Source organism: Pteropus vampyrus, unplaced genomic scaffold, assembly GCF_000151845.1.
Source record: "Pteropus vampyrus isolate Shadow unplaced genomic scaffold, Pvam_2.0 Scaffold509, whole genome shotgun sequence".
In the NCBI taxonomy this organism is placed as follows: Eukaryota; Metazoa; Chordata; class Mammalia; order Chiroptera; family Pteropodidae; genus Pteropus; species Pteropus vampyrus.
The window spans coordinates 2,044,810-2,057,740 of record NW_011889290.1 but is presented as its reverse complement, the minus strand read 5'-3'; the positions used below and the strand labels follow the sequence as shown (position 1 = coordinate 2,057,740).

Genomic DNA, 12,931 nt, shown 5'->3' with positions numbered 1-12,931 from the left:
TGGTAACACTTTACTGTGCTTCTGAGGCGCTCAAGGTTTGTTTGCCACGATCCTTAATTTAAGGTCATATGGTCTCTTAAATGCTTTTCTCAAAACTCTTAGTCTTGGCTGACTTGGTTAGCCACGATGAGTCTGATATTTGTCAAATTTTCTTTTCTTCCCAGGATGGTTCGTACTTGGCTGAGTTCCTGCTAGAGAAAGGCTATGAGGTGAGTGACTCAATGAGCAAGCACAGGCTGGTGGAATCACTTAGACACAGTGGCCTCCTGCTTCCTCTGCTGCCGTCCTCTTGTGTGTGTTTTCCACTGAAACTCTGATAACAAATCAAAATCAGGGGAAGAATGTTCCTCTTGGCTTGTCACCATGCCAGCTCATTGTACTATTTATCTGCTGGTGAGCACTTATGGCTTCCCCCGTTCCTTAGTGTTTAACTGCTTTGCACGCTTCCCACATTCTCAGATAAAACAGCAAGCTATGTAAGCTAAAAGCTTAACATTATTAGGGTTAATTTATGATGTAATTTGTTAATAATAAAGTTTCACTCACAGTGAAGTCACTTAATTCAGAAACAGCATGGAGCAATAAAAACTAAGTTGATCTTTGGCAAACTTGAATGAGAAATTTACACTTATAGATTTTGCTTTCTAATCGGCAGCCATATATTTTATGGAAGCTGAAACTTCTGGGTTTGCTGCTGTCATCATTGCCATTATTGTATTCTTTTTCTTCTTTTCCTTCAACAATTTTCTGCTTTCATTAAAAGGAACAAGGGTATTATATTAAATTTGATATGGCTTACTGTGTACATCTTACCTTTTTAAAGAACTGTTTTCATATATATATAAATCGATATATATCTATATCTATATCTATCTATCTATATATATCTCTATATCTGTATCTATCTATATATATATGTATATATATAGATAGATACAGATATCTATATATATATGTATATATAGATACAGATATAGAGATATATATATATATATATCTGTATAAATTCATGATGTACAGAGAACAAAACCTGTACAGTGACCCGTATGCTCCAGTCTGATTTGGGAGTGTTTATGTTAATAATTTTGGCTTCTCCGTTTATCCCAATTGGAAGAGCATTGTTTAAAAAATGTGCACTGGGAACAAATGGGTAAACAGCAAGGGATTTGGCATCTAAACACCAACAGGATTTGAAGAAAAGGAAACTATTTTCCTTATTGTAACTCATAATCTTTTCTGAGAGCCTTGTCTTTAAGAAGTAATACCAGATATGTTTATCACTTTCCGTACCCTTATCTAATAGCTAGTTCTAGCTCATGTAATGAAATTAAAATAAGACAATGAATTTTGACTGTATTATACATACACATATGTTCGTATACATAGATTCCTATAATAATTGATAAATACATATTCTACAGAGTAACGAATTTTAGGGTGGATTATATATAGTGCAGAAGAGTTGGTTTTGGGTGCAGACTGATTTTTATTCAGGCTCTATTAACATAATGTAATAAATCTAAAAGGAAAGGTTTGGCAGAGAGACATAATTACTTTGTTTTCAATGTTGGGACTTGGTAAGAGGGCCAAGAGGTCTTTGGTGGCTAGAGAGGAGTTGTGGTTTGACTGTGTATTCAGTAAACCAAGAGAAGTTTGATGGGGTTCAGGATGCGCTACTCTGAAATATGGCACTTTGGCATATTGGATATTTTAAGCTGAAAAACTTTGAGAAAATAGCGGAAGTTTCTCTATAAATCTGTCTGTTTAATGTAGAGGGCAAAAAATTTTCCTCAACCCTCTTAGGGTCCCTGGCTGGGTCTGAAAATTAAACTGAAAAGCATGTAAATTTACTTAATATAAGTTTTACATGATAGGGAGCCTTCATGAGGAAACGAAGATCCGAAGAAACAGTTAAACCTAAATATTTTTATGTTAGGTTTGGTGGAGAGTGCACAGTCATGGAGAAATATGATAGGTGGAGGAGTGTGAGGTAAGTGTAGTAAGCAGGGAGGAAATTTAGCAAGGTCTGTTTGTTAGAATTCTTTTTGGTATCCCGTTGTTTTCATAGATAAAGAGGGTCCTTTCTTCTGAGTATAGGAAGGGTACCTTTCGCAGCGGGGTTTTTGACTGCCTCTGGGGAGAAGGGCAGGGGGAAGGTCGCAGTGCCCTTCCCGCTTCTGCCATTTTCTCAAACTTCTTCAGCTTAAAATATTCAATATGCCAGGTGCCATATCTGGAGTAGTATGTCCTGAATTCCATCGTAATCATTGCAGTTTTGGAAGAGAGAGATAATATATCAGAAAGAATGCTTGAATTGCATGGATGCTGAGTTCTACTTCCAAGGTGGACATGGGGGACTGAGACTTGAGGGTGGCGGGTACAAGTAGTGTCTGTAGCTAGTCCAGAGAAAAAGGGAGTGGCAGTGTGAGATGCGGTGGTCTCTGTGATAATGTGGTGGACGAGTAATAGGGTCTGGGATTAGTCAGGATATGATAGATGGTAAACATTCTCAGTCATCAGGATGGTGCTCTTAATGTTATTGGGAAAGACTGAGAAGAAGACATGCACAGAGATGCAAAGCTCCACTTATGTGTCTCATTAAGGAACTAATTTAGTAATATTCCTAAATGGATGCAAGACTTAGAAATTAATGCAATAAAAACCTAGGACTCCCAGGTGATCCACAAATATTGGCATTTGAAATTTTAAGAGCAGATTTGATTCTGATAAAGACAGACAATAGAAGTCCCACTTGGCAAGTCATAGTTAATGGGAGGAATGAATCACTGAAACAATGATTGGCAAGAGAAGAGAGGGTTAGGAGTGAGCTCCATAAATTGATAGAAACAAACACTATAGACAATAGAGATGGAAGGTACAGAGCTACAAAGCCTAACCAGAAATGATTCCTCCTCACAGCACAGGAGAAATGTGAATTTTGTAGGAACAGAGGGAGTAAAAGGGTATTTATTCATGCTATACTCAATTTTAATAGGTTGATGTGTTCAGTTTTAAGAGATTAGTATAATTGGAGGATAAACCCTGAAGAGGAATCTCATTGTGGCGCAGGCTTTATCTTTTTGTGCTTCAGTCAAAGTAAATGTGAAAGTGATTTTCCTAAGAGGCTGCATTGGAAAATTTCCAGAATTATCAGCTAGCTGTCTCTGGTTGCTCAAGACCATGAGCAAAATAATAGGATTAGTAAATTACATGCAATAGGATAAGAGGGGGACATACCTGTCCATACCTGAATTGACAGGGTCAACATCAGCAGTTTTGGATAAGCACTCCATAGGTTCTCAACCTTTAGTATGCATCAGAGTCACCCAGAGACCTTTGAGATACAGGTAGCTGACTCAGATCTGGGATCTGCCTTTCTAACAAGCCCCCAGTTGTTGCTGATGCTGATCCCCTGCGTACTGTAGTTTGAGGACCACTGAAACTAAAGGTTCAAATGAGATCACTTAATCATAAGATATCTTAATTTGTGGAGCCTTGCTTCTCAGAGCTCTCATATTATTTTGAATCTTTGTATAAGAGATATCACTAGGCTCAGAAGTAACTGGAAACAGTATACTTTGGGGTAGCAAAGTACAAGCCAAGAGCAAATAAACACTGGAAAGAAGATCTACAAATTCTATGAATAGGCTTAATACTGAGACTGAGTTCTTCCTAGAAAAGAAAGGGGCAAACTTTAATTGGTTAGCATGGCAAGAACAGTCTTTCATTATGAAGATGAGGGAAGCAAGGTGAAGAGTAGACAGGGTAGTGATGATGGGACTGCATAGGCAAGAACAAACCCTGTATGAAGAGTTAGCTTAGCATAGTTAGGTGTACTCGTTAGGTATACTCCTTTACTCCTTTCCAATGAAATAAGCAAAGTAAAGGTATAAAAAATTTGGCTAACTTTAAAGCAAAAACATACATCGGTATATGACTCGAAAGGAATATTGTATGTTAATAGACTGATTTGTCATAGTTAAATACTTTGTATGACCTCACACATTAAATACTGAAGCTTTGGGGCATGGTCATCTGATGTGGACAATGAAATTCACACATCTGATCATGTTTTGAGTGAACTGTTTAATGTGAACAAGTGAAGGAATTCTTTATCCCTGGTCCAGTTCTCATTGAGAAGAGACTATTTAAAGGTTTAAATTTAATGATTTTTAATGTTGTTTCTTGATTTTTTTTCCTCAAGATTAAACATTAAGGAGAACATAAAAAGAATGGATCTAATACTAGTTCATTATAGAATACAGGTGTCATTTTATGATGGGGAAAACTAAGAATTGTCAGGATTTAGAGGAAATCGCCCTTTAAAGGTTTATATATTTAGTTCTACACATTGTTGGTGTGCAAAGGATAATTCTTCTTTATACCTTCTCAGCCCACTCAGAGCAAGGGAGGTGAATGAGTCAGTTCAGCTCACTGTGGAGAGGAATCCCTTGGGCTCTGGTGCTGGATAGATAGCCTGTGTCCTCTTCCTCCTCTGCCACTTGTGGGCTCTGTGGCCTTGCGTAAGTCATTGGGCCTCTCTAAGACTTAGTTTTTTCACATAAATGGGAATGTCTTGAAGATTAGGTAAGACAATCCATGGAAAACAGTCTAGAGGAGCTCTGTGGGATCTGTGGGGCTTATTGATACAGGAGGGACAGATGACACAGTGCTTGATGCTGACAAGCCAAGGGACATAGATTTTGTAGAGGGCTGCTTAGTCCAGTTAATTAGCATTAGCAAAAAGCAGGCATGTTACATTGCCTAGGATCCTAGCATATTCCTTGTCATCCTAAGGGAAAAAGGAAACTTGACAGAAGTAAAGCTTCTTGCGAAACTACATTCTAGTTTCAAGTGCCTTTCTTAGCATCATTGTTAGCAGATTGGCCAACAACATACTTTGGTACCCATTTTGCACTAAATACAGAAAGAAGCCAGAAAAATGAAAGGCAAAGTTAAACTGTTTAAAAGCTAAAATTTGTCTGGGAATATATGGAAAATCTATGTTAAAAAACTTGGCAATAACTACAACATAGCATATCAGAATTGTAAATAAAGAATAAGTAAATTGCAGGTTCCCCTTCCAGGAGAAGAACTATAACTAGGAAGATCAGGAGAACAGAAAAGAAATGGAATATAAAGATTGTCCAGTTGTTCTCTCTGATAAATTATTTGTTAGAACATGGAATTTCTATGATTCCATTCTTCCTTGATCTGTGAGAATCTTTGAAATAGTTTTTCTAGGTTGTTGGATATCCCAGAAGCTTTGGCAAAAAAAAAAGGCAAAGCTTTTTATGGATTTCATTTTGAAACCATACCGAGTGTTGGCACAATGGACCATATTTACCCTTTAACATGACCACTTACTAGCTGTGTGGTCTCAGGCAGCATCCTCATCTGTAGAATGGGAATAGTAATAGGAAGGTTGTGGTGAAGATTAAGTGATTTAATGTTTATAAAGAATAGTGTCTGGCACATTGTCACGGCCATGTAAATGTTAGCTATTGATGTTATCTACATAATCTAGACTTTTCAAAAGGCAAGTGGCATTAAACATCCCTGGAAGGCATCCTTGCCTCACAAGAAAAATACAGACACAAGTATTTGAAATATAGTGATAATATGTTCTATTTTCTTGACATATATACATACATACATACATACATACATACATACATACATACATACGTAAATGGGGGGAGGTGGAGGCAGAGAGGGAAGGAGAGAGAAAGGGAGGAAGAAATGAAGAAAGGGAAGGAAAGGAAGGAAAGAAGGAAGGAAGGAATGAATGAATGAACGAACGAATGAATGATGGATTTCTTTAAGTATTGCCTAATCAGATTCTAGGTTTTATGTTAAACCAACTTTGTTCTGACATTGAGAGAATTTGAAATTTTCCTTTTCATCACTTAGTTAAATGAGACATGAAATTTGTCAAAATACTCCCATTTATTTTAAGACTTCAGTTTTTCAGAATTATATTTTGTTTTTGAACTGTAATTTAATAATGATTTTGATTAAGTTTATATGGAGTCACATTTAGTTCATTTATTTTTTCACTTTGGTTTTCTAACTCCTCATCTCATTTCCCCTAATAATCCTTATAAAAACAAACAAAATGCCCTACATACATTTCTTTATAAAGAGAAAGCTGCTAATCTCAAATTCTTAACTAGATTATCCAGTTTGCACACATTTTGGCTTGTCTTAAAGTTTGTATTTCACCTGTCTCAGAAGCAGACAGACTTAGCTTTCATTAGTTCTTAGAACAATACTTGCTGTCATGGATTAAGCATTTGGCAGGTCTTTCTTTCCTGTATACATGTATAACAAGTTAGGAATGAGGGAAAATTAGAACAGCTTTTTTTCTATTAAAAAAGGCAACCCCAAAACTAGTGCTTAATGCTTTATTGTCACAAATGCGATATTAATGTCCTTTATTATTTATTTGCTGAATTCTGATATTTATACTGAATTCATCAATATCATTTAATTTTTATCAGAGCCTTATATGTTTATGTACAGTGTGTATGTATCTGGCATTTCTCTTTGTTTTGGGTTGTTGGAATATGGGTCTTACCCAGAATTCAACAATCAAGAGCAAAAATAGACGTAACCACATTTTTATTAAGTTTTTCATTGTCAGTTAAATTATCTGTTTTTAGAACATATAAATTCATCTCTATCCAATGAAATAAAGTTCTGCTTACATCAGAAATTTGTGTTTCAGAAGTAACTTTGGTAGTAAATACCAATTTTGCTATGTAGAAGTATATATATGAACTTGTTTTTTATTAAATAACATTTATTAAGTTTGTAGAACAGTTCAACTTTGCAATCAAGTAACAATTTGAAAAATTGGAGACCATTAAGTATAATAAATCCTAATATGTTATTTTCTTCACTTGTAAATTAAGAGATGGATATGTATACCCAAATCTCAACTTAATATTTCCCAGATTTTACTGTTTACTTCCTAAAATTTCAACCAAGGTTGTTATGTTCCTTTCTTAAAATATTTTTATGTTTACCAAATTTTCTTGGGTTTAGTTCTTTTGGAAAATAGAGTAGATGAGTGCTTTTCTCTTTCACTAAAGCAACTAACCAACAGAATTATTAATTGTGGGTGTGTTGTATCCTTTTTGCAGACATCAGTTTCTCATGTATGCCATATAAAGTGATGATGACATTTCTTTCTGTTTGAAAGAAAGTCTTATGTGCTTATAATTTCCCCTTGCAATTGGAATATTTGAATCATACCAAGGATTAATTTTGGTTTGAAATAGACATAAAATGATTGAGTTAAAACGCAGAAGTGTATTCAGCTACAAATGAAACTACCCAACATTAGAAAGAACACTTCTAAAATAAGTGAAGGATTAAAACTGCCACCAGTAGAACTGGAACTTGGGCAGCAGGTGACATAAGCTAGTATTAGCATTGGCAACACAAAGGGAGCAATCTTGACACAAGAAGGAAGTGATACCAGTTCTTGAATAATTTCTCTTATGTATGAGACACAAATAGTCTTTTCTTCAGTATTAGAACAGGTATGCTTTCTTTTCCAATGATTTTTTTTTTTCATTACACTTACGATGGTTAAGTCAAAGATAAAAATAAAAATCCTCTCTTCATTTGAGTTTTCTTCATGTCTTAAATCTAGTAGTACATAAATCTTGTCCCCAGCTTGTGCTATTTAGCTTTCTTACTTTTCCACACAGCTGCATATTAGCAGCTGTTCTCTGATTTTATTTGTAGACCCAGATACATATAAATAATAGGTGCAGGATACAAAAGTCTGAGGACACTGGAAATATGTGGTGGCATCGAGCCTCTCTGCTTCATGTTTTGTGTTAAAGAGGCTGCAAGGCTGTTTTACTGATATGGCTTCATGTGGTCTGTCTTCAGTTTCAAATTTAGGAGATATTTTTGTCAGCAGTAGGACTGTAAGTGTGCGTGTGTGTTTAGAAAAGGAGACATTTGAGTATCTACGACTAAGCATTTGCTGTGAAGTCACATAATTATCTAATTACTTTTGTTGAGATTGGCAGTAAAAACACTGGTGAAAGATGAAGGTAGACGGTACTGGTGGCTAGAGGGCAGTGGTTGGGGAGAATGTAAGCAGTGGAACTATTTCTCATAATTTAAAAATAATTTTTATCGATGTTATATATTTTTTCACAAAGCTAAACATAAGCAAAAGAACTTCTGAGTTTCTTATTAATTCTCATTACACATTTATAACTTATTCTTATCTTTCACACTATAAAAATGCAGGTTCATGGAATTGTCCGGCGATCCAGTTCATTCAATACAGGTCGAATTGAACATCTGTATAAGAATCCCCAGGCTCATATTGAAGGAAGTAAGTAATTTTCTTTTTATAAAATCTCTTTCTATAACTTCCTACATTAGAAAGTATTTTCAAATGTCATTTTTCTCAAAGTCCATCAAGTTGCAGTTATTTACCCACTAATTACCTGCATTAAATGCTATCTGAATGTTTTGAAAACCCTTCATTGCTTGTTGCCCCTGGATCACACTGTCATCTTGGTTAGGCTGTTACAAGGATATTGGTCAGGTAATGCTACTCCAGAGACCAAGAGTAGACATGCCATCGATCACCTATCTCCAGGTGTTACTATCCCCTCAAGTGAGATTAGTTCCATATTCACGGAGCACTTCTTTGCTTTTTACATTTAGTCTAATTAAGTTCAGCAATCTTTGTACATTTATTTAATTTTTTAAATAATTTGTGAAGGCAGGTCTAAAAACAAATGGCAGTAAAAACTATATTTAATTGCTTTACAGATTGTTGTCAGTCTGCAGTCGTTTGTTATTTTTGTTAATAAAATTGCCTGCATGTAGCTGTACACTTTACATAGCACAGTCACAGTGTTTTCTCATTTGATCTTTCCAGCAGCTCCCGAGGTTGTGAATGAGACCGTTTTACAGATGAGGAAATGGAGGCAGAGAGAGGTTGTGACTTCATCAAGGCCACACATCATGTCAAAGACAGCTGAGACTAGGATACAGGGATTTTTAACTTCACGTTTAGCTTGCTTTACCCATTCAGTTTTTCCAGCTAGCAGGGATGATCTAGTCATCTTGTAAACCGTGATTTTTTTATTCACTTCGGAGCCTGGAATATTACTTGTACAGGTGGTGGAACTGTCTTCTAGAAAGATGACCCAGTTGTTCCCGGTAAGGGGACAAGATTTACGTTTAGGTTAACCTTAATATTTAGGCTATTCATTATATCTTCCTTGAAAATTGTTATTTTTGTGTAAATTACAGAATGATACTGCCATTAGATCTAGACATAGATCAATATTGTGTAAAAATAACAAAAAGATCAAATTAGCAGATCACGCATATGTATGTGTCAAATTCTTTTACTAATGAATTCAGTGTATGGCTCTGCTTAGATTTAGGGTTAGACTAGGCTAGTTGTCCTTTAATCATTTATGTCACTACTTTGGGCATTTCATGGATAGCTTAAGGATTGATTATGAAGTACTTAAAAATTCGTGGATAAAAGTATCTGAACATAGCTGTCTTCACTTTTATCAATGTGTTAGATTTCTTTAGAGAGTATACACATTATGGTGAGATTTTCTTTGAATCTCACTCTTATGTAACACATCTTATAACCACCTGGGAGCCATAAGCTATAAGCTATGTTAATTGTATAACATCTGTCATAATATTGAGATTTTTAAAAAAGGCCATCTGAGTTTTACAAATCCTGTAGAGACAAAGTCAAGAAATCTGAGTATCTTTCTACTACTTAGGTTTTTAAAGACTGCTTCCCCCTACTAGTCTGGTTTTCAGAGTTTCAGAATATGTATTTCAGTTTTGATATTTTGAAAAATTGGACTTCTGTCTAATGCTATGTTTTTTAATTCTAAAGACATGAAGTTGCACTATGGCGATCTCACCGACAGTACCTGCCTTGTGAAGATTATTAATGAAGTCAAGCCTACAGAGATCTACAACCTTGGAGCCCAGAGCCATGTCAAAGTAAGCCGTTTTCATTATCACTGGGTTCTCTAGCTGTGTTCATAAGTTATTCTATATTTTATTTGCTTCTTAATACAGTAATACAACCACTCATCCCAGTCTTTAAGTTTAATCATTAATATTAGTTTGGATATTACTGAATGCTAATAGAAATACTAATGTATTTTTTAAAAGTACATTTTCTGTTATTGAACAATATAGTAAAATATTACTGCTAACATTAAAATAGCAGTATTCTATTTTGGGGTTGCTCTTGTAGTTGTGAGCCACACTTAGATGTATTTTCTCCCATTTCAAATCACATTGTAAATGAAGTATTTTGTTAAAATATTGGAAAATGTAACTCAATAAAACTTCTATTTTAATATAAATTTTTTGGTAGCGGTTATATTACTGGCTGAAAAAAATAGTACTTTCGAGTCCCAATAATATGTTAAAATTAGTGGAATTAACTTTATTATAAGTAGTAAAAAATCATTGGAAGAAAAACTTTATAGCCTTTAGTCTTCTCAGTATGATATAGCTAATGTTGATTTCTTTTCCTTTATTCAGATTCTCTGGTAGTCCATCTACCTCTCTTTAGTTTTTTTATTCTGGAACAAATTGCAGTATACCTGAGAAGCCCATCCCCTGGATTCTAGTAGTGCTTAATTCAAGTTTTTGTTGCAATATTCTAGTGCTCAGTTGAGTGAGTGAAATCTGAAGCCTGGGATGATAAGAGATCTATTTAGATACTTATTCAATCAGGATAGTTAGTGGAGCTTTGAGATAAAAGCAAACTAACTCTAAGTTAAAGCAGCCCCCTAAAACAATCTATCAGCATTTTTTGCTGTTTGATGAATGAATTCAGCAATCTTTCAGAAAGTATTTAAGGAACAATCATTGGAAGAAAAACTTTGTAGCCTTTAGTCTTCTCAGTATGATATAGCTAATGTTGATTTCTTTTCCTTTATTCAGATTCTCTGGTAATAATATAAGGCCAAGAGATAGAAGTGAGAAAACTTGGATATGTTTGCAACATGATGAGCATTCTAAATTACTTTAGCAAAAAGTTTGAGGAGAATTGTGAGGTAAGGCTAGGTAGGACGTTGGGCTACATTGGGATATTCTCTACATGTTTTTGAACAGGGAAAAATAGATTCAGAGATGAGTTTTATAGATAAGAGTCTAGAGGTAGGGCTTTAGAAGAGATAGGAAACTGTTGGATGAAGTTGGTGGTATTAGAAGTGGGAATGATGAAGATGAAACAGGATGCCTGGTAGGGTTGACTCCTCTGCTGACAAGATATGAGAATCAAGGGAGAGGGAAAATGGTGCTCCATTGCCCAGGGTTCCAGATAGCTGATGGTACCAATACTAGAAGCAGGCATTCAAGGAGGAACTGTAGGAATTGTGTAGAGGAAATGAGAAGTTTCCTCTTGCATACGTTCCACTGGCAGTACTTGAAGGACATTCAATGGTGAAGCAGGTCATGAAATAGTTTGAAAAATGTGAGGTTTGTGAGAGATTTGGCGGTACGGGGTTATAAATTCAGTTCTAGGAGCTCTTGAGATGCCAAGGTGACAGATGGAAAAAGAGGAGTAGAAGACTGAAGATTAAACCTTGGGGACATGCATGTATTTATAGTGTGGAAGGAGCAAGTGTAGTCACTGATGATGGGAAGTGTAGGAGATGAAGAGGCAGGAGGGTGGAATTGTGTCACAGAAGTAAAAAAAAAAAATAGCTCATTCAAACAGGAGGGGATGTCAGCGGTGCTAGATAATTCAGATACATCTAGGGGAATGAGCACCAGGAAAAGGTCATTGGCCTTGACAGTTAGGTTAGAAGTGATTTATGACTTGTTAAAAGAGCAGTTTAGCACTATGATAGAAGAGTTAGCCAGAGTGCAGAGGGTTAGAAGTTAGAGGGTTACGAGGGAAATGTAAATTGAGTGGATTCTTTTCTAGAAATTTCTTGGTGTGAAATTTCTTGGTGTAAGGAAGAAAGAAAATTTGATAAAGCTCACTTCAGCATCAGCTGTAAGTTGTTGGGTCCTTCCCAAGAATTTCTGATCCATTAGGTCTACAGTGGGGTCTGAGAACTTACATTTTTAGGATATATCCAGGTGATGCCGCTCCTAGTCTGAGGACTTCACTTTGAGAAATACTGCTCCAATATTTAAGGTTTCTTGGTTTATCCATATATAACATAAACCTTAAATGCATTCTTCTTAGGACTTCTTCCTTTAATGTATCAGCCTTTGAATCTGATATAGAATAGTCCCATTCTTTGCTGGTTAATGACTACATGTGCTTTTAAAGCCTAATACTATATATACCTACAATCAGGAATGATAAGAATGTAGAATTTATGGAGAATCCGATATATGTTTATACCAACATTCTTCATATTCAGAAATCTTTCTCTGAGCAGTGTGTAGTCCATGAGAATAAATGCTGCTTAGGTACTCCTCATATTTTAGGGGAATGGTATGAGTAGAAGCTGTCAGAAAGTCCTTTAAAAGCCTATGTTCCATGCCACTATATCTACTGTGATCTAATGTCAGATTGATTCCTAGTCGTGGAAAGAGTGGGTGTGGGACAGGAGCTGGCATGATGGCAGCTGTGATGACAGACTGCCAAGTTGCTTGGCGGGGGTGGGGGTGGGAGGATGGAGGTGGGATGTTGGTGTGTTTCCTACAACTCCCAAGCTCTGTGCCCCGGGTTTCAGTCTGCCTGTTCTCCTTGCAGCTTGTTAGGGGTTAGGATGGAAAATACATATTTTTTTGCTTGTAATTAATTTCTCTTTATCAATCAGCTTTGTAGGATTTATTGTATTCATAGACAATAGTTTTTTAAAAAAATTCTTTCTGACAGTGGAATGCTTGCAATAATATTAATTAAAATACATTTCTTATTATTTGGTTTGGA

The 12,931-nt window shown here is 35.7% G+C and overlaps 1 protein-coding gene across 7 annotated transcripts in view; it reads left to right on the top strand.

Annotated features, from left to right (window-relative positions):
- GMDS (GDP-mannose 4,6-dehydratase) overlaps positions 1–12,931 on the top strand; it is a 602,961-nt gene that overhangs the window by 137,741 nt on the left and 452,289 nt on the right. For all 7 annotated transcript variants that reach the window (XM_011383245.2, XM_011383244.2, XM_023524913.1 and 4 more), the window contains exons 2-4: positions 165–209; positions 8,278–8,365; positions 9,914–10,023. In XM_011383245.2, coding sequence (XP_011381547.1) covers positions 165–209; positions 8,278–8,365; positions 9,914–10,023 — 243 coding nt within the window. The remainder of the gene's footprint in view (positions 1–164; positions 210–8,277; positions 8,366–9,913; positions 10,024–12,931) is intronic.